General features: G+C 37.5%; 1 protein-coding gene across 1 annotated transcript in view; it reads left to right on the top strand.

Moving 5' to 3' along the window:
* Positions 1-16703, top strand: part of Wnk1 (WNK lysine deficient protein kinase 1) — a 130367-nt gene that overhangs the window by 77285 nt on the left and 36379 nt on the right. Inside the window, exons 5-8 of the mRNA XM_059257108.1 lie at positions 4554-4642; positions 7033-7252; positions 8484-8817; positions 10024-10211. Of these exons, the coding sequence (XP_059113091.1) occupies positions 4554-4642; positions 7033-7252; positions 8484-8817; positions 10024-10211 (831 nt within the window). The remainder of the gene's footprint in view (positions 1-4553; positions 4643-7032; positions 7253-8483; positions 8818-10023; positions 10212-16703) is intronic.

The raw sequence follows: 16703 nt of genomic DNA, 5'->3' as shown, positions 1-16703 counted from the left end.
TAGCAAAGGACACAGTCATTCAAGTAAAAAGGCAGTCTACAGAATGAGAAAAAAAAATCTTTATATCTATGTTGGAGGGTTAGTCTTTAGAATACTAAATACTAACTTTAATCCCACCACCCAGGAGGCAGAGATAGGCGGATCTCTGAGTTCAAGGCCAGCCCAGTCTACAGAGTGAGTTCTAGGACAGTCAGAGCTGCTATATAGAGAAAACCTGTCTTCAAACCTCCCTCCACCCCCAAAAGAAACCATCAAGAAAACAAACAACCCAAATAAGACTGCAACATGAAACTAACAGTTCTCAAAAGAAGAAATTTTGAATGAGTTAACCCAGACCCAGAAAGACAAACATTGCATGTTCTATCTCATATCTGGATGCCACCTTTAACTCTAGATACGTGATTTAAGTTGAGTACCCATGGAAGTCAGGGAACTAATAAGGGGCCATGGGAAGCGTGACTGAAGTGGAGAGACACAGTGCAGGTGGTATGAAAGGGGAACGACACTTTAAAATTCCAGCATTTGGAAGGCAGGGGCAGGCTGATCTCAAGAGGAATAGTGTATAATAGAACAGGGAGGGTTAAGTGGGATGGGGCTTAGGAGGGCAGGGTAGAGGACTGAGTATAGGTAGGGACAGCTGATACTAAATACTTTCAGAAATGCCACATGGAAGCCTACTACTGTAGAAGCTTTCTTTAAAATATATACACATATATAAAGAGTTTACATGGAATTTCCCTGTAGCTGAGGTAAGGGGAGAGGGGAGAACAGTTACTCCCTTTGGAGTTGTTGGTTCGTGGGTCCCATAGACAGGCCATTGCCACCTGGAACTTGATGGTAAGACTCTGTTGCTGAAGGTACTGCATACTTGAGTCCTAGAACATGAAAAAAGCAAAGCCTTGTAACAGCCTAGAAGCTTCATCCCTACTAGCTAGCTTTTTTAGTTCTGGAAGGTGCTATGCATGCTACTGGGAGTGGGGAGTAATTCACCATCAATCTTCCTCAGCTGTGAATCCAGTGAGCTAAGACAAGGATTGCCCTGGCAAAATAAGTTCATTGGTGAAATAGTGGCAGGATGTTATGGGGGTAACCAAATCCCCCTTTTTGTTTTGCCTTTTGGTACTTGAGGGGGTAGTTTTTCCAAGATGGGCTCTCACTGTGTAGCTCTGACTGTCCTGGAGCTTACTACTATTATTCTGCTAAGGAGGCATAATTTTAAAGTGACTCATAATGGTATCTCTATCATTATGCCCATATGTTATAACTTCTCTCAACTCACATCAAAGAAACTTCTTTTTGCAGTAGATGGTGATTAGCGTAGAGACCCACTACTGGTCAGTGTGCAGGGAATAAGAGACTTCACAGTGTTCAAACCTAAATAGGACATCTGTATCACATGCCCTCCTTCTAAGGCTCAGACATCATCATGGAAGAAGAGTTGGAAAGATTGTAAGAGCTAGAGGCAGTGGATGACTACAGTAAAAAAGTGTTTTCTGGATATAGTAAGGCAGCTGCACACATGTACTCACAGCATTTGTGACAGCATGTACAAGACCTGGGTAAAATAAGGTAGACTACCAGCCTACCTGAGGAGCTATTGGAAATTGCTAGGAGAGAAAGAGTCATTTTCCTTCAGGGGTTCAGCCCCTAAGAGGTTACTTCCCAGAATTCAGTGGGTGATCCTACACCCAAATGTATACTGGCAGCAATAAGTGGACTCAATGGCTTTAATCAAAGGGTGTGTGTGTGCATGGATTGGTGGGGGGAATGGGGATAGACTTGATACCAAGACACATTATATGCCTGTATGAGAGTCTCAAACAAAATTATGTGAAGGATGATATTTTGGGACCACTTGTGTTTGAAAAGAGGGGAAAACCTACAAAAAAAAGATCTTTGTAGTCATTCTCAGAATTAAGCTTTCAAATTACCTGCATATGACTTTAGGCTTTCACTCTACTACACAGTTAGCTGCTGTGAAAAGTTAGCATCAGGAGCACAATTCTCCAAATCAGTGCTTGAAAGAATGCAATGGGTAATTAATGAGAATTAACCAAATCTGTATTTAACTTCCATGTTTAATAGTTTTGTTTTTTTTTTACACCAAATCGTTCGGTGTATAATTCCAGTCGATGCCTGAAACTAGTGATAATATATTTTCCCCAGACTTAGTATACCTATAATGAAGTTTTACATAAATATGGTGTGTGTGTGTGTGTGTGTGTGTGTGTGTGTGTGTGTGTGTGTGAGTATGTATTAAGCATAAGAGGAAATTAGAAATAATAACTCATGGAAAATAAAATACTGTATTAACAAGGTGGTTTCTTGAACATAATCAAGACAAAAACTAATACTTTCAGACTACAGTTGATTGAAAATAGCTAAAACAGTGAAAAGTGAACCACAGATAAGAAAGTCAGACTACTGTGTTTTATTTAGACTTGTGAGAGATTACCTTTCTGTGATCCAGTTATCACTAGTTTTATGTGTATAACTGAGACTATACAGATAATTAGAATTATGTAACTTGTTTTCAGAGCAAACTCCCTCCCATCTATGTGTTTATAGATTCATACTACCACTTGTACAGCATGTTGGTTTATGTATCTGAATTCTTTTTGTAGACTGTTTTTATTTTGGTTTTGGGTTTCATTTTTAGACGGAGTTGCACTAGGTAGCCTTTAACTTGCCTAGAACTATGTTAATCAGGCTTTTCTCAAACTTAAAGGAGTATGCCACTGTGCCTGGTGCTGTCCCTGAATTCTTCATTACTAAAATGAAATGACAATACTGAATCCTTTTCCTTCTAAATTACCTCCAAATAGTGCTATTTTGACATGTTGCTGAAAGTCTCATTCACAAAGATTTACTAGGTGATTTACAGTGCTTACTTACCTACCCAGACAGAGTCTCTCTACATAGCCCTGGATATCCTGGAATTCACTATGCAGACCAGGCTGGCCTTGTAACACATAGCGATCTGCCTGCCTCTGCCTCTGCCTCTGCCTCTAGAGTGCTAGAATTAAAGACATGTGTCACCACATCTGGCCAAAGAATTTATATCTCATGAAAATTCTGAACTGTCACTGTGTGCTGGATAGTTTTATGTCAACATGACACAAGCTGAAGTCATCTTAAGGGAAGGAACCTCAATTAAGAAAATGCCTCCATAAGATGGACCTGTAGGCAAGACTGTCAAGCATTTTCTTAGTGATTGATGAGTGTGGGTTCAGCCATTGTGGGTGGGCACTAAGGAGTTTATTAGAGGAGATTGTTTATTTTTGTCAAATCTGAATTTATTGTAATCAGCAGGTGGGACACATGTAACAGTGGTAAAAAAAAAATTTGTAAAATCAGAAATTTGGTGAAGTTGCCTGGTAGGTTGCTTTTAGGGGCTCATAGGTAGATGCCAGCCCAGAGCAGAAGGAATAAGACTACAAAGCCTATGAGGAATGAGTCCACCAAGGAGGTCTTCATAGATAATGTGTATGTACTTGGTGGAGGTGTCCTTGTGACCTGGTAGGAAAATGGCCAGAGGTACCAGGGTCAAGTGGAGGAAGACCAAGCTGATTAATTTATCTACTCATGGCCTTGAACCCCCTTTTCATTCACATAGGATTCTTAGAAACATTTTATTATATTATTATTTCCAAGAACCTACTGACAAAGGCAAAATAGCATGGCAGAAGCTCTGAGGAGAGTCCCTTTCCTGAAGAGATTCAAGATCTGAGTGGCAGGGGAGGGAGTTTCTTTTGAGACCTTTGAAAGGAAGGGAAGGAGGGAGTTATTCATAGAGAGATTCTGTAGCCAGACTCGTGATTCCCAGGCTGGATGCAGGGAAGGGCGTAAGGATGAAGGTGTAACATTCCTAGGGGTATCAGCAAGTCTTATATCTGGGGGCTCATAGACAGTGCCCTAGTAGGATGCGTATTAGTATCTGTGAGAGGAGCCTGATCAGAGGTTTCATTCTAACATATTACTCCAAGGATAACCTTGAATGAACGATCCTCCTGCCTCCGCTTCCCAAGTGTGGGGTTTATAGACTTATACAACAGTTCCTGGTTCTCATTTTTCTGTTTTATTTATGTAAAGTTGGCTACTTAGTTATCCTGCCAAATCAATACTAACCCATAATTCTTTGTTTCAAGTTTTTAGAATAGTACTGTATAATATGATGCTTACCAAACTCTGTGAATTCATAGCTACCCCTGGGTTCAGTGACCAGAAGAAAGGCTAAATTAATCAATGTGTTAGTTTGCAAGGTTGAGCAAAAGATTTTCTAACCAATTAGAACACCTGGATACCATTTTAAATGAGGAAAGATGATGTCCATAGCCTATTTTTTTTCTGTAAGAGTAAAAGCTGCCATATTACTTATTGTTTCTTGAGATTGCCACTTCCTACCTCTGATCCCTACATGGTTCCTGCTGATACTTCAGAAAAAAAAGGCCAGGATATTAAGAAGGCAGCCTGTTTTATTTATTTATTTTTTTTAAAAAGTCAGGATTCTCTTCTCATTAATGGGTTTTTATGGCTATTTTTTTGGATTTTAGGGAGTGAAGCCAGCCAGTTTTGACAAAGTAGCAATTCCTGAAGTGAAGGAAATTATTGAGGGTTGTATCCGTCAAAACAAAGATGAAAGGTAAGTTACTTCTTGCCTGAACAACGTGAGGTAAATTTAATACTTGTGTTCCATTTTTCCATTCATAGCATATAACATTTTTAAAAAATTGGATTATTTCGATTGAACCTACTCAGATTTGCTCACTGTAACTGTAAAAATGTGTTTTGGTGATGTTTAAGTCCGTTAAGTTTAATGTTTAAGCCAGAAACACCTTAAACATAGTCTCTACATTCAATGAAAACTACTTATATAACAATATAATAATTTAGAAAACTCTACAGATAGAGTTCATTTTCCAATGCAACAAATCCATTCCTTAATCATTTTCCCACTGAAGTTTGAAAGTAAAGTAAAATCTTGGCTCTTGAAAATCAACTTAGCTACACAAGTTTTTATTTTTCTACTATTATGCCAGGATTGAAAAAGAGCAAAACATCAAAATTCCTTTGAGTAAAAGGAGATTTCACCCAAGGCTTAGGAGATCTGGCTTGGTCATTTGTACAAACAGAACTTTTCTGAGAAGAGTGTCAAGTATCTGTTATGCAGTGTAGCTGATGGGTCACCTGTAGGCTTGCCAAAGATATGATCTGTATTTGAAAAATAATCTGCCTTTACCACCATCCTCCATACCAGCCTAAAAACAAAAATCACACCATCCTAATTAATACAAATATAAACTGTAAATTGAACATAACCTATCTCCTCAAATGTGGGCACAATTGGGCATATCAGCAAAATTCAAGAATTCTGTATCTTGACTCTTCTAGTCTCATGTTCTTTTCAAAACTGTTATTTAGAAGAGCTCAACATCATGATCTTTCAGACTGTTCAGCAGATATTTAGTTATGAGTTTCTGTTTTGAAACATACAGGCCTTAGAAGCTCTTTTAAGACTTTTTCAGTGTAAACAAAGGGATATTTGTTTTGAGTCTTAAAACATTATTCTGTTTCTGGATGGAAAAGTTTTCTTTGATTACTGGTATTTTGTGTAAAGAAGTTTGATGGTAGGGCTGGACAGATGGCTCAGCGGTTGGGAGCACTGGCTGTTCTTCCAAAGGACCCAGGTCCAATTCCCACACCCACATGCCAACTCACAGCTGTCTGTAACTCCAGTTCCCAGTGATCCAACACCCTTGCACCAATGTACATAAAATAAATATAATATTTTTTTAAAAAAGATTGATTGTTATGCAACCAGCCTTGACTTGCCTAATCCACAAGTTGTTGATAAGGCATTGAAGGGATTTATTGTAGTAAATAAAGATTGCTGTTGTAGAAAGTACCAAACTAGAAATCAATGAATTTAAGTTTTAGTTATGATTATATCATTTATAACTGTAGAACCTTGAGAAAGAATCTTAACCTTCCTCTGCCTTCATTTTATAATGGTCAGGAAATGGGGCTGGAGGTTAAGAGCACTGGCTGGTCTTCCAGAGGTTCTGAGTTCAATTCCCAGCTACCACATGGTGGCTCATAGCCATCTATTAATGAAATCTGGTGCCCTCTTCAGGCCTGCAGGCAGAACAACACTGTATACATTTAAAAAAAAATCGTTAAAAAAAAAACAAAACAATAGTCAGGAAATGATATTCCATTGGATAGTTATTGTTTGAGAGCCAGACAAGGTGAAACACAGTTTAATTTTATTCATTCATTTATTTATTTATTTATCTATCTATATCTATCTATCTATCTATCTATCTATCTATCTATCTATCTATCTATCTATGTGTCTGTGGTATTTTGAAGCTTTGATATTCTATGCATTATTTCCTTAATCATATCCTACTAACTAATAAGATTAGATCATTTGGCCGGGCGGCGGTGGCGCATGCCTTTAATCCCAGCACTGGAGAGGCAAAGTCAAGCGGATCTCTGTGAGTTCGAGGCCAACATGGTCTATAGAGCAAGATCCAGGACAGGCACCAAAACTGCACAGAGAAACCCTGTCTCGAAAAAACAAAAACAAAAAGTTTAGATCATTTGGTTTAAAAATTGTCCCTGTCAACTGTTATTAATAAAATATATTGGCACATGACAGTAGGCTAGGGATGTAGAAGTGCTTGTCTAGCATGTGTAAGTTCTTGGATCCCATTGCCAACACACACACACACACACACACACACACACACACACACACACACACACTTACAACTCTATAACATTAACATTCAGATGGAATAATATTAAAATGAATCACAAATTTTCCTTTGTTTTTCTATCATAGATTATTTTCTCCTTAATTAACAGTAAACACACACATACATTTGAAAGTCATTCTCATGCCTGAAAGTGCTTTGTAGTCTGAAGCCAGCCTGAACAACGTAAGATACTGTCTCAGAAAGAGAAAGAAAAAATCTTTTCAAACTAATGACTTTTTCTTTTTTTAATTTTCTTTTTCTTTGAAAGATATTCCATCAAAGACCTTTTGAACCATGCCTTTTTCCAGGAGGAAACAGGGGTACGGGTAGAATTAGCAGAAGAAGATGATGGAGAAAAGATAGCTATTAAATTATGGCTCCGTATTGAAGATACTAAGAAATTAAAGGGAAAATACAAAGACAATGAAGCTATTGAGTTTTCCTTTGACTTGGAGAGGGATGTACCAGAAGATGTTGCCCAAGAAATGGTAAATTGGCCCTTAAATGTTGTAGATTTATGTATATTATGTATACTGATACTAATAGAAAGAAAAAAAAAATTTAATGAGGTTGTGTTGATCCCATATGTTTGTCTTTGGATAGGGGGATTTTCCTATGATTTTTCTTTAAGTCCTTTCTTTGTAGTTTTCGGTATTGTATTTGATAATGTGGTTTGATTTTAGTTTTCTTATTTTTTTATTTGAGGAAAATAACATGTAAGTATAAGTGGATGGATGAAATAGACTGGAATGTATTCTGGAGTCTTTCTGAAAGTCTATGAAGGTGAATAACTCCTCCTTAGTAGCTGACTCTAGTCAAAATGTGTTAGTTATACTGTTTTGTTTGAGGAACATTGAACTCATGGTCATCCTGTCCCCCCAGTGCTAAGATTATAGGCATATCCAGTCTTACCAAGTTTGGAATTATTTCTAAACATTGTTAGCTTTTGATCCATCATTATAAGCACTATAGAGAGATACAGAATTATAAGGTATTTTCACTTTAGTGGTTGGAGAGGTAGCTCAGCAGTTACCCAAATCAAAGCAGTTCATAGCTTCCTGTAACTTTAGCACTGGAGGATTAGATGCCTCTGGCCACTGCATACACGTGCACATACACATTTAAATAGTAAAAATAAATATTGTGAAAACAGTTTTTACTTTGAAAGAAAGATGTTTTCAAGATCAAAAATCACTAATCACTCTGATGTGTCCTTACTTTAAATATGTATAAAAGGAAACCCTTAACCAAATATAGGTATACCACAGTGCCTAAAATAGCCAGTTATTATACAAAGGTAGTCATTTAATAGCCTTACTTGGATTTATAAAAAAAACTGTTGAATAGTAGAGAAAGGGTCAGATATGAAAGAGCTACTTATTTTTATTGTTAATTTTATGTAATTTTCTATAGAAATGGTAGGATCCACTCTGTTTGTTTACCACAATTGTGGGGAAACATATAATGCAGACAATTTTAGTGTTTGGGTAAGAAGAATCCTAAGGTGTCTGATGATAATGGCACACATCTGTAATTTCAGTACTTGGAAGCTGAGGCAAGAGGATTCCAAGTTTGAGGCCAACTGTACCACATTGTAAAATACACAAATGCACTCCTCCAAAAAAGACTAACCTACTTTTCTGCCGTGTTGTTTGGTTTGGTTTGAAGTCATTTTCTCTAGAGATCCTGTTTTTCCTAATATACTGTTTTATTCTATAGGTTGAGTCTGGGTATGTCTGTGAAGGTGATCACAAGACCATGGCTAAAGCTATCAAAGACAGGGTGTCATTAATTAAGAGAAAACGAGAACAGCGGCAGTTGGTGCGAGAGGAGCAAGAAAAAAGAAAACAGGAAGAGAACAGTCTCAGACATCAGAACGAACAACAACCAAGTGTTTCCCAGGCAGGAATTCAGCAGCTCTCTTCTGCTAGCACCGGCATACCTACTGTTACCACCACTTCTGCTTCAGTTTCTACACAAGTAGAGCCTGAAGAACCCGAGGCAGATCAACATCAACAGCTACAGTATCAGCAGCCTAGTATATCTGTGTTATGTAAGTATCGAGGGAAATAAGCAAATGTGTTGGTGATGCTTATAGTCAGAAGGTTGCCTGTGTCCCAGCTGGCCAGCAGTCGGGACAAATCTCTCCCACTCTCATCTCCCAAGTAAACACACATAGGCTTATATTAATTACCAACTGCTTGACCGTTAGCTCAGGCTTACTACTGACTAGCTCCTACACTTAAACTCAGCCCATTTCTGTTGATCCATATGTCGCCACGTTTTCTGTGGCTTTACCTGTGTGCCATTACATGCTGCTCCCTGAATGGCGGGTTGGCATCTACTGACTCAGCCTTCCTCTTCTCAGAATTCTCCTTGTCTGCTTATCCCGCCTGTACTTCCTGCCTGACTACTGATCAATCAGCATTTTATTTATCAACCAATCAGAGCAACACATATTCACAGCATACAGAACATCCCACAGCAGATGCTCTCGATTGATTGTTTCCATTCTTACACCCATGATTAATAGAAAGGTGAAACACTGAGAAATTGTGCTTCTGTTATAATGATATTTGAAAACATCTAGTGTCTTGACATTTTGAGTTTCTAGGTTATCTATTTTATTCAGTTCCTTCAAATTAAATATGTAAGTAATGAAAGGTAAATAAATTTTGCTATTTATAATAGAAGCTATTAATCTGGTTCAGCTCTTTTAGCAAAACTACATAGCAGACCAAAGGCTGATGAGGCCAGTGCTCAGTAATTGAATTAAGTGTTTAACATAAAGTAGACACAGGTCTCCACAGAGTAAGAACTGGAAGTTGGGTAAAGTTTAAGATGATGATATCATTCAGTGATAATCAGAGAAAATTTTTGTTTGTTTTGTTGTTGTTGCTATTTTGTTTTGTTTTTAGAGACAGGGTTTCTCTTTGTAGCCCTGGTTGTCCTGGAACTATCTCTGTTGACCAGGTTGGCCTCGAACTCAGACATCCACCTTCCTCTGCTTTCCAAGTGCTGGGATTAAAGGCATGTGCCACTACTGCCTAATGAGAAATTTTTTTAAGATTACTACTTTTTTGCACAAGTCTCTCATTTAAATATAGAAATCTACTTTATAATACTGCTATTTATTTTTTAAAATTTACTCCAAATTTGAACAAAGAAGTAACCAATAACATTAATGTAATGAGTCTAAAATATGAACAACCTCTCCCTCTTCTACCTCCGTCCCTCTGACGTTTCATTTATCCTTCAGCTGATGGAACAGTTGACAGTGGTCAGGGATCATCAGTCTTCACAGAATCTCGAGTGAGCAGCCAACAGACAGTTTCCTATGGCTCCCAACATGAACAGGCACATTCTACTGGCACAGCACCGGGGCATACAGCTTCTAGTGTCCAAGCACAATCTCAGCCTCATGGGGTGTATCCGCCCTCAAGTATGGTAAGTAAATGCATAAGAAAATGTAATATTAAAATGATAGCCAGCAGGTAATCTGCCAAATTCAAATTATTTCTTATAGGTCATCTAAGTAGCAATGTGAGTTGAAGGTAGAGAGTATTAATGGTCTAGTCAGTCTTCCTTGTCTGTGGTTTCCATGTGGGTGGATTTAAATAGTAAAATGCTTAGAATTTTTATCTGTACTGAACATACATGTACAGACTTTTCTTGTTATATTCCCTAGCAATATAACAATTTTTAAATGGCTTTTGAATTGAATTGGGTATCATAAGTAATCTAGAGATTATATGCAAATACTGTGATAATCTATATAAAGGATTTGAGCAGCTGCAGATTTTTGTATCTGTTGGGGCAGCTTGGAACCAACTCAACGTGGAGACTGAGGATTGAGGAGGAAATCAGTTTATAAGAGTATAACCAGAGTAGTTCAGACTGCGTTAACATACACATTAAAAAGTGAGCATTAGCTGAACTTCCTATAAAAGCAGCTATGTGGACATTAAGACTAAACTGCATTCTCTTCAGCACCTAGGAATTAAAACTGTTCAAAGTGTCAAACTAGATACACTAGATTTGTGGGTGGAGCAAAGCTTTATTAATTTTTTTAAAGCATACTTACTAAAGTAATAAGTGTTTTCTATGAGGTTGTTTTTGTTTTGTTTGTTTGTTTTTTTTTTTTTTTTGTATAAAAACCAGGTAAGACCTTCAAACTATTATAGAATGTTGCATGTGAGTATTATAGAGTAAAGGAATCCTTTATTGTATGACCTCTGACTAATTTATTGCTTGTATTTAGTTGATCATCAGTTGCTATGCGTGTTCCTTTCCCAGTATATGTTCATTTGCTTTTTCCTTTATTTGGTATTTATTTTATTACCAGTTTATTTTCAGAGTCAGCTTACAGAAGTAATTTATTGGAATAGTTTATGCTTGTATGTATATGATGTATATGCACGTTGTCCATTTGCAATAGTGAGTGTTAAAGTAGATGAGTAATAAAATATCCCCATTTCTTTTGCTGACTCTTTGAGGTCTTCAGAGGAAAAAAAGATAGATCATATACTTCAGAAAGGAATTAGATGATAACTATTCACTTAATCACTTGTTTAGTACAATCTTTAAGCAGACTGTTTTTCCTCCCTCCTTCCCAGAAGGCTTTTAATCTGAGCTTTGTAGAATTCTTACCTTCATTAAATGAAATTTTTATTTCAGCAAAATACTTTTCACTTATAAAAGATATTTGTTTTGGAGTCCATTGATGGATCAGTCCTACTTTAGACTTAGGTCCCAAGATGAATGGCCACATTAACACAAAGAAAAGTATAACTAATATATACTAACCTTTTAACAATCTATTCTTAACCTAAGTAGGGTAAATGACCTTGGGTGATTTATTTCTGTATACTGACAAATATTAGTTGTCAGCACTAATTTCTCCCTTTGTTTTAACAGTTATTTTCAACTCTTAGCTTCCCTCATCATCAAGGTTATATCTATTTTTTAAAAGATAAATAGGATTGCTCATTTAATCAGATATTAAATGCTCAAGCCATTAACATTACCTGTATTTATTTGGTGCTCTAAAATTAGACTACTTCTAGATTTTTTTTTTATTTTTTTTTTATTTTTTTTTTTGGTTTTTCAAGACAGGGTTTCTCTGTGTAGCTTTGCGCCTTTCCTGGAACTCACTTGGTAGCCCAGGCTGGCCTCGAACTCACAGAGATCCGCCTGGCTCTGCCTCCCTAGTGCTGGGATTAAAGGCGTGCGCCACCACCGCCCGGCTACTTCTAGATTTTTGATGACAGTATTCTATAAAGAATTAAACGTTTTTAGAATAATAAAAACATTTTATACTTATACTCTTCTCATTTCAAGAACTTATTATGCCTAAAAGAAAATTTAAAAACAAGAGAGACAAAGGTAAAAAATTGGAACTAAAATGAACTAAATCATGATGATACATACTGATGGGCTCCAAGTTTAGCTGAAAGAATTCTTTGCAGCCAGTCTTGAAAAATAAATAGATTATAACCTTGCTCTAGATACCCTCACAATATTAGGCAAACTCTGTAGTTATGTTAAACCCTAAGGCACCTGAAACTTTGTAGGTTTAAACTGAATTTCTCATATCCGGGGAGAGTATAAATTCTTTAGCGATTCAGATTGAAGGCATTTCCCCCACTGACTCCTTTATAAAAGTATTTCTGATACCCAGTTGTGAACTTCAAAAAGCTATAATTTTTCTTCTATTCGATAATGACTTTTTAAACTTTGAACAAAAAGTGGCATGTGAAACAACTTTTTAGACTGCTTTCTACAATAGATAAATTTTTTCCTCAAATTTCTAGAGCTCTTGCAAATGATCTACTCTTAAAATCTTCTGAATTTTATACTTTAATAGAGTTTATTCTTATTTAATCTTACTAAGTTTTTAGAACTATGATTCATTGTTTACTTGTGATACCATTAGTCAGTTTTTATAATTCATGCACTTAACAGTTGGTGTTACTTCAAAATATTCAAGATCATAACTGACCTTTTGTTTATACAAAATCTGCACAAAACCACCAGAACAGGGAGAATAGTTATGATATACCAGCTGTGCTTTGTAGAATTGTCTTACCTAAACATTCCTTCTTCTTCTTTTTTTTTTTTTTTAAAGTTTGCAGAATTGGGGAGGGTAGAACATTTCTTTATGTTAACTATGCCCTATTATCACTGTACATTTGGTTATTTTGTTTTCAAAGTACTGTGTTTTTCATGTGTGTTTGTTTTCTGTTTAGCCTCGTCGTGGCCGTAGCATGTCGGTTTGTGTTCCCCATCTTTCTGCTGTTCCCTCTCTGTCCCGCATCTCTCCCAGTGCTCCTTCCACCCCACCACCAGTGCTGTCTGCACCTCTTTGTCCTTCCCTCCTTCGGACTGCCCCTGAGGAAACTTTTGCCGAAAAACTCTCTAAAGCATTGGAGAGTGTCCTGCCTATGCACTCTGCCTCTCAGCGCAAGCATCGACGCTCCAGCCTGCCTTCCCTCTTTGTCACTACTGTATGTAACTGTAAACTTCCTGACAAGTGAAAAATTATTACCAATGAATACATCCAGGCATGGAAAATTTGGTTAAAGAGCCAAACTAAACTATTAGCTCAATTATATGTTGTACTTTTAGGATAACAACTATTCCTATAGAAAACATTTTTGTAATAAGACTTTAAATGGGAATAAAAAGCAAGGAGGCAATGAAAGAGTGCTTATAATATTGTTAGCACATATCAATATAGCTCTTATATTTTCCTGTTTCCCATTGGTAAGAGGATCATATCTTAGCAAAAAGTATGTGTATTACTCATTATTAAACTCGTTATTAGTCGAATCGAAAGTAGATTCTACCAAACATTAACCAAATGTGTTCTCTCCTCAATTCATTCTCAAGGGATACAACTAGTTGAGTCCTTTGTTTTTTAAACCAGTCAATTGAGGAGTAAAAGTTGATTTTAATTCAATCATTTGTGCAAAATGATATGTCAGGAAACTAAAAGGCTGTTCCCTCTTTGGGAAGTACTTTTCTTCCCCAAAGATTGCATAAGATTTGGCATAGACTCTAACGAATATATTAGATACAAATATAACATATATAACTTTCCTTGTCTCCATTAATGTCTTGGAAAGATACAGCCTCTCAAATTACTTTAGTTGCTGCAAGACCTTGCGTGCTGCTTTTCCAAACAAGGAATTGTTAATATTCTGAACTAGTGACAGCAGAATCTTAAGATTTTTACTTAGGAAAATGATTAACTATACAATGTTATGGCTTTAGGATACAGCTTGAATAATCAATAAAATGTGAGCATTTGATGCTGAATGTTCTTATTGGATTGAGGAGATGGCTCAGTGACTAAAGTGCTTGCTGCACAAGCATGGAGACCTGAGTGCAGATCCCCAGAACCTCTGTAAACCCTGGCGCAGTAGTTCACATCCATAATCCCAGTGTTCCTGTGATGAGAATCTTGAGAATCTCATGGCCCTATTGGCCCGTTGTACACAGTATCGAACAGAGACCTGTCTCAAACAAGTTGAGTAGTGGGGACCAGCACCTGAGGTTGTCCTCTCTGGGTGCAGATGCCCAGAACCTATGTAAGGCCTGGTACAGTAGTTTACATCCATAATCCCAGTGTTCCTGTGATGAGATGGAAGTGTTAACCGACTCTCTAGAATCTCATGGCCCTGCCAGCCTTTTGTAGACAGCATCAAACATCAGAGACCTATCTCAAACAAGTTGGATAGTGAGGACAAACACCTGAGGTTGTCCTCTGACTCTCCATGCCCATTTTTGTGTTTTAAGGATTGAACCTAGACCCTTTTATATGCTAGGCAAGCACTCTATTGAGCTACATCCCTAACCTAAAACCTGTATATTTTAAAAAGGAGTTCAGTTCATGGTAGAGAATTACATGTATTGTATTTGGCAACCTAGGATTCTAAGCTCAGTTTTAAAGTCTGGAAATAAAAATTGCTATTGGATTTGCTATTATTTTTTATTACCTCCATTTCATCTGGATTTGTCAGAATTAGAAAACTCATGGTGTTCAACCCTTATCAATGATCAAAAGAATGATTTTGCATCTATAACATGTTTTAAACAATAAAACTTCATTGTAATTTTGGATACAGAAGGGAAAAACTAGTCATTTATCCTTTTGTTGTTTTTAAGACAGTGTCTCACTATGTAATTGCTCAGTCTAGCCTTGTACTCAAAAATCCCCCTGCCTCGGCTTCTTGACTGCTAACATATAAGTATGTACCATTAAACTTGACTGACTTGTTTGTCTTATACCATCTACCAAAAATCTCTTCTGATTTATACTATTATAAATTTCTTCTGATCATCTACTGTTAGTTGATGAAAATAACACTGAAGCCTCTAATAGACTAATATAGTAACAGTAGCTTAAATTGAGGTATATTTTTAATTATAAAAATATTAAGATTCTTTGTTGTCCTTTAATATCTTAACTTTAGTTCTTTCCATTGACAAAACTTTTAAGAATGAACACATTTATTATAGATAAATACAATAATCACTTAGGAAGTTTAATTCATGCCTTTGCCTTGAGAAAGCAAATTTTGGGAAAGCAGCTGTTTTTTTCATTCAAAGAAGTGCCAAAGATTGATTTTATTGGCCCTGGATGTATTTAATGGATTTTTACTATACACGTAATTTTCCAAAAGCATTGTTAATATTAAAATTTTGGTGTAGCCGCTTCATGGGGTTACACAGAACTATCCAGCTGTGCATGTCTGATGTAATTTCACTTACTGAATGTGTGAATTACTTGTCTTATTCATGTTGATACAGCCTCAGTCCATGGCGCATCCGTGTGGGGGGACCCCAACATACCCAGAATCACAGATATTTTTCCCAACTATTCATGAACGTCCAGTTTCTTTTTCACCACCTCCCACCTGTCCACCGAAAGTAGCCATTTCCCAACGACGTAAGAGCACCTCCTTCCTGGAAGCCCAAACTCGCCACTTCCAACCCCTGCTGAGGACTGTTGGCCAAAATCTTCTTCCACCTGGTGGCAGCCCAACTAACTGGACACCAGAGACCATAGTTATGTTGGGTACTACAGCCAGTAGAGTAAATAGAGAGCTATGTGAGATGCAGGCCCAACCTGGGTTTGAGCCAACCCAGATTTACAGTGACTATAGACCTGGACTAGTACTGGCAGAAGAAGCTCACTATTTTATTCCTCAGGAAACAGTATATCTAGCTGGGGTGCATTACCAGGCCCAGGTGGCAGGACAGTATGAGGGCATTTTATACAACTCACCAGTACTGTCAAGTCCTATGAAACAGATACCTGAACAGAAGCCAGTGCCTGGGGGCCCTGCCTCAAGTTCTGTCTTTGAATTTCCATCTGGACAGGCTTTCCTGGTAGGACACCTTCAGAATTTAAGATTAGATTCTGGACCAAGTCCAGCATCACCCCTCTCTAGTATTTCTGCGCCTAACAGTACAGATGCTACACATTTGAAATTTCACCCTGTCTTTGTTCCTCATTCTGCACCAGCTGTGTTAACTCATAACAGTGAGAACAGAAGCAACTGTGTATTTGAATTTCATGCTCAAACACCAAGTTCCTCTTCAGGAGAAGGAGGTGGGATTTTACCTCAACGTGTTTACCGAAATCAACAGGTTGCAGTGGACTCAAGTCAGGAAGACCTGCCTCCTCAGTCAGTTGGATTACATTGCCATCTGCAGCCTGTGACTGAAGAACAGCGTAATAACCATGCCCCAGAATTGACCATTTCTGTGGTAGAGCCTATGGGACAGAACTGGCCAATAGGAAGCCCAGAATATTCCAGTGATTCCTCTCAATTCACTTCTTCAGATCTCAGTGATTTTCAGTCACCTCCCCCTACAGGGGGAACAGCTGCACCTTTTGGCTCTGACGTCTCATTGCCCTTTATTCGCCTG

This window comes from Peromyscus eremicus, chromosome 3, assembly GCF_949786415.1.
Source record: "Peromyscus eremicus chromosome 3, PerEre_H2_v1, whole genome shotgun sequence".
NCBI classification, from domain to species: Eukaryota; Metazoa; Chordata; class Mammalia; order Rodentia; family Cricetidae; genus Peromyscus; species Peromyscus eremicus.
The sequence above is the reverse complement of the archived record's forward strand: the minus strand, read 5'-3'. Positions and strand labels throughout refer to the sequence as shown.